The sequence below is a fragment of the Procambarus clarkii genome, chromosome 72 (assembly GCF_040958095.1).
Source record: "Procambarus clarkii isolate CNS0578487 chromosome 72, FALCON_Pclarkii_2.0, whole genome shotgun sequence".
Classification (NCBI taxonomy): Eukaryota; Metazoa; Arthropoda; class Malacostraca; order Decapoda; family Cambaridae; genus Procambarus; species Procambarus clarkii.
The window spans coordinates 15,337,151-15,352,266 of NC_091221.1; the positions used below are offsets into that span (position 1 = coordinate 15,337,151).

The 15,116-nt window shown below is 44.4% G+C and overlaps 1 protein-coding gene across 1 annotated transcript in view; it reads left to right on the top strand.

The window, feature by feature from the left end:
* LOC123773774 (cholesterol transporter ABCA5) overlaps positions 1–15,116 on the top strand; it is a 567,017-nt gene that overhangs the window by 248,173 nt on the left and 303,728 nt on the right. The window contains exon 14 of the mRNA XM_045767705.2: positions 6,469–6,583. Coding sequence (XP_045623661.1) covers positions 6,469–6,583 — 115 coding nt within the window. The remainder of the gene's footprint in view (positions 1–6,468; positions 6,584–15,116) is intronic.

Consider the following 15,116-nt stretch of genomic DNA (forward strand, 5'->3'; position numbering starts at 1 on the left):
TATGCATCGTAACTGTACACCTAAGCTTGTAGTGCGCCCAAAGAGCATAGTGGCCACCCTCTAAACAGCTAGACAAATCGTGCAGCCGACGTCACCTCCGTCACCCATATGGCTCCTCCCAGCATAATCCTTTTGCTGTTATTACACTAATACACACATTATATATAAGTATCTACATTTGTGTTCACCATAGAGAACCATTGACCTGGTATGGTGAATGCAAACAATAACAGGTGGCCAAGCTGAAACTGAACCTCGCCGAGGCAAAACATTTAAATGAGAGCAGGAATGAAGAAGAAATAAATTCTTTTTTCTACAAAGTGATAGGGGTAGGCAAACCAGTAAAGTGGTACATAAAGGCAAACCAACAAAATCAATAGAGAGAGGGGGAGTGAAGAATAAGGAGAGGGGGAACAAGTTCCTGAAGATTGCATACACCAACATAGATGGAGTGAGATCGAAGATACTGGAGTTAAGTGATGTAATACAGCTGCAGACACCAGACATTGTTGCACTCACGGAGACAAAACTTGAAGATGTAATTTTAAATGAGGTCATATTCCCGAGGGGCTACTCAATTTGGAGACGGGACAGAAAAATTAGGAAAGGCGGTGGCGTTGCTGTGCTGGTAAAAGAACACCTAAAGGTGAAGGAAATAATGACTGCCAATCCACAAGAAGTTGACATAATAGCACTAAAGATCTGCTATGAGGATGATAAACTAATGATGATAAATGCATATAGTCCACCACCAAGCAGCACATGGTCAAAGGAGGAGCTAGATAGTAAACGTGAAGGTCTTATAACAATAATGAGAGAGATTATAGCGAGAGCGGATAACGATAGATCACGACTGTTGATAGTCGGTGACTTCAACTTGAAATCCATAGACTGGGAAGCATATGAAGCTAAAACAGAAGATTTTTGGACCTGTAAATTTGTAGACCTCATCCTGGAAACATTCTTGTATCAACATGTTAAACAAGCTACGAGGATGAGGGAAGGGGACGTTCCCTCCATGCTAGATTTGATATTTACCAGGAAGGAGGAAGAGATATTTGACATTCAGTACCTTCCTCCCTTGGGTAAAAGTGACCATGTCTTTTTGGGAATAAAGTATGCAATGCGTTATAAGCTGGAAGAAAATAAGGAGGTTGAAGCAGTTGAAAAACCAGACTTCAGGAGAGGACATTATGGTGACCTTAGAATTTTTTTTAGTGAGTATAATTGGACAGACTTGATGCTAGGCAAGGAAGTGAATGAGATGTATGGCAAGTTTTGTGAAATATATGATAAAGGCACAAAAAAATTTATACCAAAACAGAGATGCAGAACTAGGAAACAGGATTGGTTCAATAGAAATTGCGAGAGGGCTAGAGACCGAAAGACACAAAAATGGAATCAATACAGGAAGAGGCCGAACCCCCAAACATACCAGCGATACAAAGATGCGAGAAACAACTACACGGCAGTGAGGAGAGAGGCAGAAAGAAATTTTGAAAAAGGGATTGCGGACAAATGTAAAACAGAACCAGGTCTATTCTATAAATTCATAAACAACAAATTGCAGGTAAAGGATAATATTCAGAGGTTGAAAATGGGAAATAGATTCACGGAAGATGAAAAGGAAATGTGTGAAACACTAAACGAAAAGTTCCAAAGTGTGTTTGTACAAAATGAAATCTTTAGGGAACCAGATACAATAAGAATTCCAGAGAACAACATAGAACACATAGAGGTGTCTAGAGACGAAGTGGAAAAAATGCTCAAGGAGCTCGGTAAGAACAAAGCAGCTGGCCCAGATGGCGTTTCACCATGGGTTTTGAGAGAATGTGCATCTGAGCTCAGCATTCCACTTCACCTGATCTTTCAGGCATCCCTGTGTACAGGAATCGTAGCAGACGGGTGGAAACAGGCTAACATAGTTCCAATCTACAAAAGTGGCAGCAGGGAAGACCCCCTCAATTATAGACCTGTATCATTGACAAGTGTAATAGTGAAAGTATTGGAAAAACTAATCAAAACTAAATGGGTAGAACACCTAGAGAGAAATGATATAATATCAGACAGACAGTATGGTTTTCGATCTGGAAGATCCTGTGTATCGAACTTACTCAGTTTCTATGATCGAGCCACAGAGATATTACAGGAAAGAGATGGTTGGGTTGACTGCATCTATCTGGACCTAAAAAAGGCTTTCGACAGAGTTCCACATAAGAGGTTGTTCTGGAAACTGGAAAATATTGGAGGGGTGACAGGTAAGCTTCTAACATGGATGATAAATTTTCTGACTGATAGAAAAATGAGGGCAGTAATCAGAGGCAATGTATCGGAATGGAGAAATGTCACAAGTGGAGTACCACAGGGTTCAGTTCTTGCACCAGTGATGTTTATTGTGTACATAAATGATCTACCAGTTGGTATACAGAATTATATGAACATGTTTGCTGATGATGCTAAGATAATAGGAAGGATAAGAAATTTAGATGACTGTCATGCCCTTCAAAAAGACCTGGACAAAATAAGTATATGGAGCACCACTTGGCAAATGGAATTTAATGTTAATAAATGTCATGTTATGGAATGTGGAATAGGAGAACATAGACCCCACACAACCTATATATTATGTGAGAAATCTTTAAAGAATTCTGATAAAGAAAGAGATCTAGGAGTGGTTCTAGATAGAAAACTATCACCTGAGGACCACATAAAGAATATTGTGCAAGGAGCCTATGCTATGCTTTCTAACTTCAGAATTGCATTTAAATACATGGATGGCGATATACTAAAGAAATTGTTCATGACTTTTGTTAGGCCAAAGCTAGAATATGCAGCTGTTGTGTGGTGCCCATATCTTAAGAAGCACATCAACAAACTGGAAAAGGTGCAAAGACATGCTACTAAGTGGCTCCCAGAACTGAAGGGCAAGAGCTACGAGGAGAGGTTAGAAGCATTAAATATGCCAAAACTAGAAGACAGAAGAAAAAGAGGTGATATGATCACTACATACAAAATAGTAACAGGAATTGATAAAATCGACAGGGAAGACTTCCTGAGACCTGGAATTTCAAGAACAAGAGGTCATAGATTTAAACTAGCTAAACACAGATGCCGAAGAAATATAAGAAAATTCACCTTCGCAAATAGAGTGGTAGACGGTTGGAACAAGTTAAGTGAGAAGGTGGTGGAGGCCAAGACCGTCAGTAGTTTCAAAGCGTTATATGACAAAGAGTGCTGGGAAGACGGGACACCACGAGCGTAGCTCTCATCCTGTAACTACACTTAGGTAATTACACAGTTAGTAAACGATGCTGTCTCCCTCCATCTCTCGGCATCACTCCTCCCACAGCGCTAATTATTACAACAATCCTGCTATTATCACAACCCTGGTTATTTATATCACAGTCATGGGTCATCTGTAATATTGTCATCGCTAAATAATAACAATTATATATTTATTTTGACATTTTTCGGCGATGCTGTGGTCACAAGCTGAACATCAATGCTGTTCGCTCATGCTGCGTGCGCCGGCCTTGGTTGCTCCAACAGTACTGTGCCTCTCACACCTGAGAATATTGCCCACGATTTTTTTTCAAAATGGCATCTGTTTACAAGAGCCCTGAGGAAGCTACTGTGAACCCCGTGTAGCCGCGGGCCATTTGAATCAGGCCTGGCACCCTATGGCGTATATATACGCCATGCGCACCATGGGACATGTTACTCAGGGCGTATATATACGCCATGCGCAGTTTAAGGGTTAAAAATGTCGCTTTTGGTCGTTTACCAGTATGGTCGAAAGTGGACGTAATTTGTAAATGAAAAAAAATGAAAATAAATTTGGGCTTTTTTTTTCAATTTTTCAATTTTTTTCAATTTTTCAATTTTGTTTCAATTTTTTTTTTCAATTTTTATAAGTAAGTTAAGGGTCCTCTGATAGGTTAGGTGGGCAGGAAATTCTCATAAAGTTTCAAAACTTTATGAAAAACGTTAATTGAAAGTTTCCTCTTCTAACCTTACCGAGTAGGCCAGACAACTCAAACAGAAAACGGAACAGTACGTCACTTTTGTGAGTTGATTTCATTTCATATTACGTCCAAATTTGGTCATAGTGAGCATACGAGCCAAAAGTGACATTATTTTTAAGAGGTCGGGTTGGCCTGCCAGCCTGCCTGCCAGCCAGTCTGCCAGCCAGTCTGCCTCCCTCCCTCCCAACCTGCCTGCCTCCCTCCCTCCCTCCCAGCCTACCTGCCTGTTGTAAACCCGTGGAACTGCCTACCCGCCAAAGTTGTAAATGCCAAAACTCTGCTTGGTTTTAAAATACAGCTGGAAATGGGGTGGACCTTTGTCAAGCCGCTGGCTTCCTGTCCTCATCGAGGCCACTAGTATTAGTGGCCCTCAGGTAAAATTCAGGTAAATATTCCTCATATTATTTACAAGAAAGAATGGGTTTTGTTAGTTGTACTCTAAGAGTACAGTTTTCAATCACATACCCTAACAACTTGTTTCAAGCAGTTGCTTGTTGTGTGGTGCCTTTACTCTCTGGTGGGTTGATCTCTTATCTCCTGCTCCACTTGCCTCATAGAGTGAGCCAGATTCTGGTCTTGGCTCTCAGTATGTGATATATTGATTTCAGAGAGTTAGTGTGTTGGGGTAAGGCTTGGTGGTATTACAATTTAGTTCAGGAAGCCACTGGGGGCACACAGAAAATAATTGTTCATTACATTTACTGCTTGATTTTTTCCAGGCTGTTACCTACCTAGCCCATTAACCCTTAAACTGCGCATGGCATATATATACGCCCTGAGTAACATGTCCCACGGTGTGCATGGCGTATATATGCGCCATAGGGTGCCAGGCCTGATTCAAATGGCCCGCGGCTACACGGGGTTCACAGTAGCTTCCTCAGGGCTCTTGTAAACAGACACCATTTTAAAAAAAAATCGTGGGCAATATTCTCAGGTGTGAGAGGCACAGTACTGTTGGAGCAACCAAGGCCGGCGCACGCAGCATGAGCGAACAGCATTGCTGTTCAGCTTGTGACCACAGCATCGCCGAAAAATGTAAAAATAAATATATAATTGTTATTATTTAGCGATGACAATATTACAGATGACCCATGACTGTGATATAAATAACCAGGGTTGTGATAATAGCAGGATTGTTGTAATAATTAGCGCTGTGGGAGGAGTGATGCTGAGAGATGGAGGGAGACAGCATCGTTTACTGACTGTGTGGCTAGCTGTTATTGTTTGCATTCACCATACCAAGTCAATGGTTCTCTATGGTGAACACAAATGTAGATACTTATATATAATGTGTGTATTCGTGTAATAACAGCAAAAGGATTATGCTGGGAGGAGCCATATGGGTGACGGAGGTGACGTCGTCTGCACGATTTGTCTAGCTGTTTAGAGGGTGGCCACTATGCTCTTTGGGCTCACTACAAGCTTAGGTGTACAGTTACGGTGCATAAAACATGTAGATATTTATATATAATATGTGTATATAGGGTAATAACACTGCAAAAGGTATTGTTGGGGGAGAAAGTTTAGTGCGTGTGACCTTGAAAGAGTGAGGGAGCCGCCAGCCGCCATCTGTGTATAGCGACGACTCTTATTGCCTGAACTAACTATATCAGCTTAGCTGTACAGTTGTGGTGAGCAAAATATATACATACTTATATATAACGTCTGTATATAGTGTAATAACACCACAAATGGCATTGTTGGGGGAGAAAGTTTAGTGCGTGTGTTGAGGGAGTGGCAGCGAGTGGCTGGCTGGTGTGTGGCGGTAACTCCTCGTTGCTTTTCGACTCTCAATACCAACTTAGTGGTTCGTTATGGTGACCAAAACATGCAGATACTTATATATAACCTGTGTATAGAGTGTAATAGCAGCAAAACTATTTGTTTATTGTTTTATAAACATAATAATTGAATCACTGATATGCACATCATACTTTTGAGTATAGCGATTATTCACCACTTTTATTATATAAATATATTACAATACACACTATTGAATAATATTACTGCAAAAAAACTAAGAAAAAATCAATCGGAGACATTGAAACAATTAGGTAATAATATCTTTGTGGCAACTCCCATCTGTCAGCGCGGGTGACGCTGACTGGGTCTGACGACCGCTCTGTCAACGCCCACTTTTTGCCAGACTTCCTCGGTCAATTGCGCCCAAAATATGTCACCTACGATTTTTTTTTTATTTTTTCCGTGCTCAGGGGGCAAATTAACATGTTTAGAAGACGAAAAAAAAAATTTGAATTTTTTTTTCTTGCTCACAGGGGTGTAAATGTCCCAAGGATCCCTGAACAGTATAAGGGTTAAAGTATGAAATAAAATAATAATAATAATAATGGTGATACGTATACAATATGATCACACAGTCATGATTTGTGACATTATATCTTCTGAGGGACATTGTATGCTAATATTATCTATTTTTTTTCAGTGATGCCAATGATTTGACAAATATTAGACGAATCACTGGTATTTGTCCCCAACATGATGTCATCTTCATGACACTCACTCCACGTGAACATCTAACCTTCTTTGCTCAAATCAGGGTACTTATCATGTTATTTTGTTTTTGTATGTGTGTGTGTGTGTGTAATTAGCTAAGTGTAATTACCTAAGTGTAGTTACAGGATGAGAGTTACGCTCGTTTTGTCCCGTCGTCCCAATACCCTTTGTCAAATAACGCTTTGAAACTACTGGTGATTTTGGCCTCCAAGACCTTCTCACTTTATTGTGTACATAAATGATCTACCAGTTGGTATACAGAATTATATGAACATGTTTGCTGATGATGCTAAGATAATAGGAAGGATAAGAAATTTAGATGACTGTCATGCCCTTCAAGAAGACCTGGACAAAATAAGTATCTGGAGCACCACTTGGCAAATGGAATTTAATGTTAATAAATGTCATGTTATGGAATGTGGAATAGGAGAACATAGACCCCACACAACCTATATATTATGTGAGAAATCTTTAAAGAATTCTGATAAAGAAAGAGATCTAGGAGTGGTTCTAGATAGAAAACTATCACCTGAGGACCACATAAAGAATATTGTGCAAGGAGCCTATGCTATGCTTTCTAACTTCAGAATTGCATTTAAATACATGGATGGCGATATACTAAAGAAATTGTTCATGACTTTTGTTAGGCCAAAGCTAGAATATGCAGCTGTTGTGTGGTGCCCATATCTTAAGAAGCACATCAACAAACTGGAAAAGGTGCAAAGACATGCTACTAAGTGGCTCCCAGAACTGAAGGGCAAGAGCTACGAGGAGAGGTTAGAAGCATTAAATATGCCAAAACTAGAAGACAGAAGAAAAAGAGGTGATATGATCACTACATACAAAATAGTAACAGGAATTGATAAAATCGACAGGGAAGACTTCCCGAGACCTGGAATTTCAAGAACAAGAGGTCATAGATTTAAACTAGCTAAACACAGATGCCGAAGAAATATAAGAAAATTCACCTTCGCAAATAGAGTGGTAGACGGTTGGAACAAGTTAAGTGAGAAGGTGGTGGAGGCCAAGACCGTCAGTAGTTTCAAAGCGTTATATGACAAAGAGTGCTGGGAAGACGGGACACCACGAGCGTAGCTCTCATCCTGTAACTACACTTAGGTAATTACACTTAGGTAATTACTTGTTCCAACCATCTACCACTTAGTTTGTAAAAGAAATATTTATAATATTTTTTTGGCACCTTTGTTTCCTTAGCTTGAATTTGTGTCCTCATGTTCTTGAAGTTGCTGCTTTCAGGAATTTCTCTTTGTCAATTTGGTCAATTTCTGTTATTATATTGCAAGTGGTGATCATATCACCTCTTTTTCTGTGGGGAGCCCTGTCGGCTTCCTGGTGCTATTGGACTGATATATACTATAATAGTCTTGGGCTTCAGTCACATGAAGTTCTTGTACCTACCGGAAACCACAAGCCAGAACCTGGTTCCCTCAGAGAGGTGCAGGGAGCAATGGCCTGTGAAAACTCCATTCTTTGAGAGTATATTCACGTCAGCCATCAACCGGGGTTAGGCACCCAGAAAGGTAGGCATCCCCAAACAAACCCCAATTGATAGAATATTGCAACCCAAGACCGAATTGAGCCCAAGAACTCCCCCCCCCCCCAGTAAAACATTGCAAACAAGCAAACCACCATCAACTGACACACCGCTCGTTCATGCCTCCCCGAGTCGGCCGCTTGCTCATCAGTTCGTTGATTGAAGCTGACTTGGGCTGACGTTACCACTGGCTTCAATTTCCTATGAGGATTTTGCCCTTTGCAGCTGTGCCTGCTGTGTGGGTGGAGCGGTGGCCGGGTGAAAGCTGTACTTCAGGCTTCATGCGCATAGGATTCTCTTCCCAGAGCATCCTGTAAGTACTTCCTTTGGGTCTCAGGGTTGTCTTCCCTTGAGCTTTTGGGGTCACGCTCCAGTAGGGGTTGCTGTTGCTTGGCATTGACCTCACCCTTGGGGGTCAGCATGGGTCTTGGGACTTTTGTTTGGCTCTGGGTTGGGAGTGTTTTTTGCTGGTTGGGGCACACAGTGCTGCGCATCTTGCATACCTAGCAGTGCCCGGGATTCTCTCTGACCTCCTGCTGTTGTGGTGCACTTTCAGGGTTTAGTTCTTAGTTTCTTTTCACATTCTTGTTTGCCTGGTGGAGGGCTGCCTGGCTTCCGATTAAGTACGCCTAGGTTCCTTAGGTCAAAGGGAGGCAAGTGGTGTCAGTGGTGGAAGCTGTTGTCAAGGGGAGGCAAGTGGTGTCAGTGGTGGAAGCTGTTGTCAAGGGGAGGCAAGTGGTGTCAGTGGTGGAAGCTGTTGTCAAGGGGAGGCAGGTGGTGTCAGTGGTGGAAGCTGTTGTCAAGGGGAGGCAGGTGGTGTCGGTGGTGGAAGCTGTTGTCAAGGGGAGGCAGGTGGTGTCAGTGGTGGAAGCTGTTGTCAAGGGGAGGCAGGTGGTGTCAGTGGTGGAAGCTGTTGTCAAGGGGAGGCAAGTGGTGGAAGCTGTTGTCAAGGGGAGGCAGGTGGTGTCGGTGGTGGAAGCTGTTGTCAAGGGGAGGCAGGTGGTGTCGGTGGTGGAAGCTGTTGTCAAGGGGAGGCAGGTGGTGTCGGTGGTGGAAACTGTTGTCAAGGGGAGGCAGGTGGTGTCGGTGGTGGAAGCTGTTGTCAAGGGGAGGCAGGTGGTGTCGGTGGTGGAAGCTGTTGTCAAGGGGAGGCAGATGGTGTCGGTGGTGGAAGCTGTTGTCAAGGGGAGGCAGGTGGTGTCGGTGGTGGAAGCTGTTGTCAAGGGGAGGCAAGTGGTGTCAGTGGTGGAAGCTGTTGTCAAGGGGAGGCAAGTGGTGTCAGTGGTGGAAGCTGTTGTCAAGGGGAGGCAGGTGGTGTCAGTGGTGGAAGCTGTTGTCAAGGGGAGGCAGGTGGTGTCGGTGGTGGAAGCTGTTGTCAAGGGGAGGCAGGTGGTGTCGGTGGTGGAAGCTGTTGTCAAGGGGAGGCAAGTGGTGTCAGTGGTGGAAGCTGTTGTCAAGGGGAGGCAAGTGGTGTCAGTGGTGGAAGCTGTTGTCAAGGGGAGGCAGGTGGTGTCAGTGGTGGAAGCTGTTGTCAAGGGGAGGCAGGTGGTGTCGGTGGTGGAAGCTGTTGTCAAGGGGAGGCAGGTGGTGTCGGTGGTGGAAGCTGTTGTCAAGGGGAGGCAGGTGGTGTTGGTGGTGGAAGCTGTTGTCAAGGGGAGGCAGGTGGTGTCGGTGGTGGAAGCTGTTGTCAAGGGGAGGCAGGTGGTGTCGGTGGTGGAAACTGTTGTCAAGGGGAGGCAGGTGGTGTCGGTGGTGGAAGCTGTTGTCAAGGGGAGGCAGGTGGTGTCGGTGGTGGAAGCTGTTGTCAAGGGGAGGCAGATGGTGTCGGTGGTGGAAGCTGTTGTCAAGGGGAGGCAGGTGGTGTCGGTGGTGGAAGCTGTTGTCAAGGGGAGGCAAGTGGTGTCAGTGGTGGAAGCTGTTGTCAAGGGGAGGCAAGTGGTGTCAGTGGTGGAAGCTGTTGTCAAGGGGAGGCAGGTGGTGTCAGTGGTGGAAGCTGTTGTCAAGGGGAGGCAGGTGGTGTCGGTGGTGGAAGCTGTTGTCAAGGGGAGGCAGGTGGTGTCGGTGGTGGAAGCTGTTGTCAAGGGGAGGCAGGTGGTGTCGGTGGTGGAAGCTGTTGTCAAGGGGAGGCAGGTGGTGTCGGTGGTGGAAGCTGTTGTCAAGGGGAGGCAGATGGTGTCGGTGGTGGAAGCTGTTGTCAAGGGGAGGCAGGTGGTGTCGGTGGTGGAAGCTGTTGTCAAGGGGAGGCAAGTGGTGTCAGTGGTGGAAGCTGTTGTCAAGGGGAGGCAAGTGGTGTCAGTGGTGGAAGCTGTTGTCAAGGGGAGGCAGGTGGTGTCAGTGGTGGAAGCTGTTGTCAAGGGGAGGCAGGTGGTGTCGGTGGTGGAAGCTGTTGTCAAGGGGAGGCAGGTGGTGTCGGTGGTGGAAGCTGTTGTCAAGGGGAGGCAGGTGGTGTTGGTGGTGGAAGCTGTTGTCAAGGGGAGGCAGGTGGTGTCGGTGGTGGAAGCTGTTGTCAAGAGGAGGCAGGTGGTGTCGGTGGTGGAAGCTGTTGTCAAGGGGAGGCAGGTGGTGTCGGTGGTCAACCCGTTCTCGCAAATTTAATAAGTCAATATTGACTTATTAAATATGTGCATAGGTGACATACTTAACATAATAGATACCCTTAAAAAGATTCATAGAAAACACCGACCTTACCTAACCTTGTTAGTATCTTAAGATAAGCATCTTATTGCTTCGTAATTACAATTATTACCTAACCTATAATAGGTATAGGTTAAGTAATAATTGTAATTACGAAGCAATAAGATGCTTATCTTAAGATACTAACAAGGTTCGGTAAGGTCGGTGTTTTCTATGAATCTTTTTAAGGGTATCTATTATGTTTAGTATATCACCTATGCACGTAGTTAATAAGTCAATATTGACTTTACGAATTTGCGAGAACGGGTTGCGGTGGTGGAAGCTATTGTCAAGGGGAGGCAGGTGGTGTCGGTGGTGGAAGCTGTTGTCAAGGGGAGGCAGGTGGTGTCGGTGGTGGGTGAGATCTCAGCTACAGTGGCTGGCAACACATGGCTGGCGCCGGCTACCACCAATTATGTTTCACTCACTGTCTGCTTTTTTTAAATAAATTAGCTGAAAAAACTGTTACCATTTCAGTTGCTTGTAACACCATTCTATTGTATTCCATAATCAAAATGAAGAATTCATAATAAATGTGGGAGTCAGTGGTAAGGGGATGTATTGTGGGGATGGGGGGGGGGGGGTTAGGAAGACAGCTAGCCTCTATGGGAGTGTCAGGCATGTTGAGTGAGAAGCCTCCAAGTCTGGCCTGAGTGACCGGCTGACTGCTGCCCCCACGTGGCTCCTCACTGCTGCCACAACACAGCCTGTACTAAACTCGAGAATAGTTTACCATTTTAGTTGTTTGTAACATTGCTTTATTATATTATGTAGTCAAAATGAAGAACTCATAATAAATGGGGGTGTCAGTGGTGGGGTGTGGCGTCAAGAGTAGCCTGGTGGTAGGGGATGGTGTTGTTGGTGGGGGTGGTGTCAGAGAAGTCTGGTGGTGTCAGTGGTGGGGATGGTGTCAAGAGAAGTCTGGTGGTGGGGGTGGTGTCAGACAAGTCTGGTGATGGGGGATGGTGTCAGAAAAGTTTGGCAGTGTCAGTGGTGGGGGATGGTGTCAAGAGAAGTTTGTTGGTGGGTGATGGTGTCAAGAGAAGTCTGGTGGTGTCAGTGGTGGGGGATGGTGTCAGAGAAGTCTGGGGTGTCAGTGGTGAGGAATGGTGTCAGAGAAGTCTGGTGGTGTCAGTGGTGGGGGATGGTGTCAGAGAAGTCTGATGGTGTCAGTGGTGGGGGATGGTGTCAGAGAAGTCTGGGGTGTCAGTGGTGGGGGATGGTGTCAGAGAAGTCTGGGGTGTCAGTGGTGGGGGATGGTGTCAAGAGAAGTCTGGTGGTGGGGGATGGTGTCAGAGAAGTCTGGTGGTGGGGGATGGTGTCAGAGAAGTCTGGTGGTGGGGGATGGTGTCAGAGAAGTCTGGTGGTGGGGGATAGTGTCAGAGAAGTCTGGTGGTGGGGGATGGTGTCAGAGAAGTCTGGTGGTGGGGGATGGTGTCAGAGAAGTCTGGTGGTGGGGGATGGTGTCAGAGAAGTCTGGTGGTGGGGGATGGTGTCAGAGAAGTCTGGTGGTGGGGGATAGTGTCAGAGAAGTCTGGTGGTGGGGGATGGTGTCAGAGAAGTCTGGTGGTGGGGGATGGTGTCAGAGAAGTCTGGTGGTGGGGGATGGTGTCAGAGAAGTCTGGTGGTGGGGGATGGTGTCAGAGAAGTCTGGTGGTGGGGGATAGTGTCAGAGAAGTCTGGTGGTGGGGGATAGTGTCAGAGAAGTCTGGTGGTGGGGGATGGTGTCAGAGAAGTCTGGTGGTGGGGGATGGTGTCAGAGAAGTCTGGTGGTGGGGGATGGTGTCAGAGAAGTCTGGTGGTGGGGGATGGTGTCAGAGAAGTCTGGTGGTGGGGGATAGTGTCAGAGAAGTCTGGTGGTGGGGGATAGTGTCAGAGAAGTCTGGTGGTGGGGGATGGCAGACAACTGCCCTACAACAATCAGTACTGGTCAGAACAAACTCATTATGTCCTTGCATAATGGGCTTGCCGAAAAAGTCTCCCATTCAAACTATCACTAATAGAGTAACCTCATTCATCTTTGCCAACATACAAGGACAGAAAACAAGAACAAACAACGAAGTACAGTTCATAAATGGCCTCCTCATGGAGTCAAATGCAGTATTTGGAGCTTTCACAGAAACCCATGCAGGGGAATTGTTGGACAGTGAGATCTGGATTCCAGGATATAACCTATACAGGTGTGATAGGAAAATTAGGTCACATGGAGGAGTGGGTCTGTATATTAGGGAAGACCCTGTATGCTCGGAGCTCCTAAACGTTACAAATGAGGTGGTAGAGGTACTGGGATTAAAAATAGAGAAAATAAATTGAGTGATTATTCTAATATACAAACTGCCAGATGCAATGGCTGAGGAATTCACAGAACAGATAAGCAAAATAGAGAATAGCCTTGATAATTTGGAGAACCCGATACCTGATATTATCTTCCTAGGTGACTTCAACTTGCCTAGTCTCAGGTGAAAAATAGCAAACAATAATATTATACCAGGAAATCTATCAGGACCTAACCAACCACAGATTAGAGAACTACTTAGATTCTGTGACAAATTTTCACTCAATCAGCAGATATCGGAGCCAACGAGAAATGAAAATATTCTAGATCTGGTCTTTACGAACAATGAAGACATTATCAGAGACATTACGATATCAGATACCACATACTCAGATCACAAGCTCATTGAAGTGCAAACGACCATCAATACTCAGAATAGACCTAAAATGTTGATAAAGCGAGAGGGGCTATTCAGTAAATTCAATTTTAATAATAAAAGGATAGACTGGGAGATAATAAACAGGGAACTTACAAACATTCCATGGGGAACTGTTCTAAGTAATACAAGTCCTACAGAAGGAATAGAAAAACTGACTTCGGAAGCGTATCAAGTCTGTCTGAAACATGTTCCTTTGAGGAAAGCCAGAAAGAGATCTAACGTAGAAAGAGAACGCAGACGACACTATAAACGCAGGAAAAAAATAACGGAACTGCTTATGCAGACACGAATTTCCTGTCAAAGAAGGAATAATTTAAATAGGGAGATTGAAGAAATCGAGCGGAAATTGAAACACTCATATGAAACTGAAGAAAGGCAGTTAGAACAGAAAGCAATTCAGGAAATAAAGAAAAATCCAAAATATTTCTTCTCATATGCGAAATCAAAAGCAAAAACCACTGCTAGTATTGGACCTATTCGTACAAGTGAAGGTTCATACACGGAGGATGACAAAGAAATTAGTGAAATCCTAAAAAAGCAGTATGAGGACATGTTAAGCACTCCAATAAACAACATGAAGGTGGAAGATCCAGACAATTTCTTTATGCGGGATATTCAAACCCCTGTAAATATAACTGATATAAACACGAGCGCACTAAATTTTGAAAGAGAAATTGAAAACATGCCCATGCACTCGGCCCCAAGTCCAGACTCATGGAATTAAATATTTATAAAGAAATGCAAAGTGCCGGTAGCACAGGCACTCAGTATAGTGTGGAGGAAGAGCTTGGACACGGGGGAGATACCAGATGCTCTTAAAGTAGCAGACATAGCCCCTCTACACAAGGGAGGGAGCAAAGCATTGGCAAAGAATTATAGACCAGTTGCACTAACATCGCACATCATAAAAGTATTTGAGAGAGTGATTAGGAGTCAGTTCACCAATTTCATGGAGACCAATGACCTTCACAACCCAGGCCAACATGGATTTCGAGCGTGCACCCAGAAAGGTAAGCACCACAAAAACAGACCCCTATTCTGGTTAACAACGAAAAGCATGGTGCTGGGGCTTTGTGACCAGTGCTCACCAGAACAGCCAGGAGCTGTGGGGTCCATTCTTATGTCAGGCACACAGTACAGTGCGGAAGTAACATCAAACAAATCAATGCATGAGACAGCTTGCAAAACTGTGCAGAAGTAACATCAATCTCAAATGCAAGCTGCAGCGGCTCCAGCAGCCTCTGTGGACCTCTAATTACCTAAGTGTAATTGCCTAAGTGTAATTACCTAAGTGTAGTTACAGGATGAGAACTACGCTCGTGGTGTCCCATCTTCCCAGCACTCTTTGTCATATAACGCTTTGAAACTACTGACGGTCTTGGCCTCCATCACCTTCTCACCTAACTTGTTCCAACCGTCTACCACTCTGTTTGCGAAAGTGAATTTTCTTATATTTCTTTGGCATCTGTGTTTAGCTAGTTTATATCTATGACCTCTTGTTCTTAAAGTTCCAGGTCTCAGGAAATCTTCCCTATCGATTTTATCAATTCCTGTTGCTATTTTGTATGTAGTGATCATATCACCTCTTTTTCTTCTGTCTTCTAGTTTTGGCATATTTAATGCCTCTAACCTCTC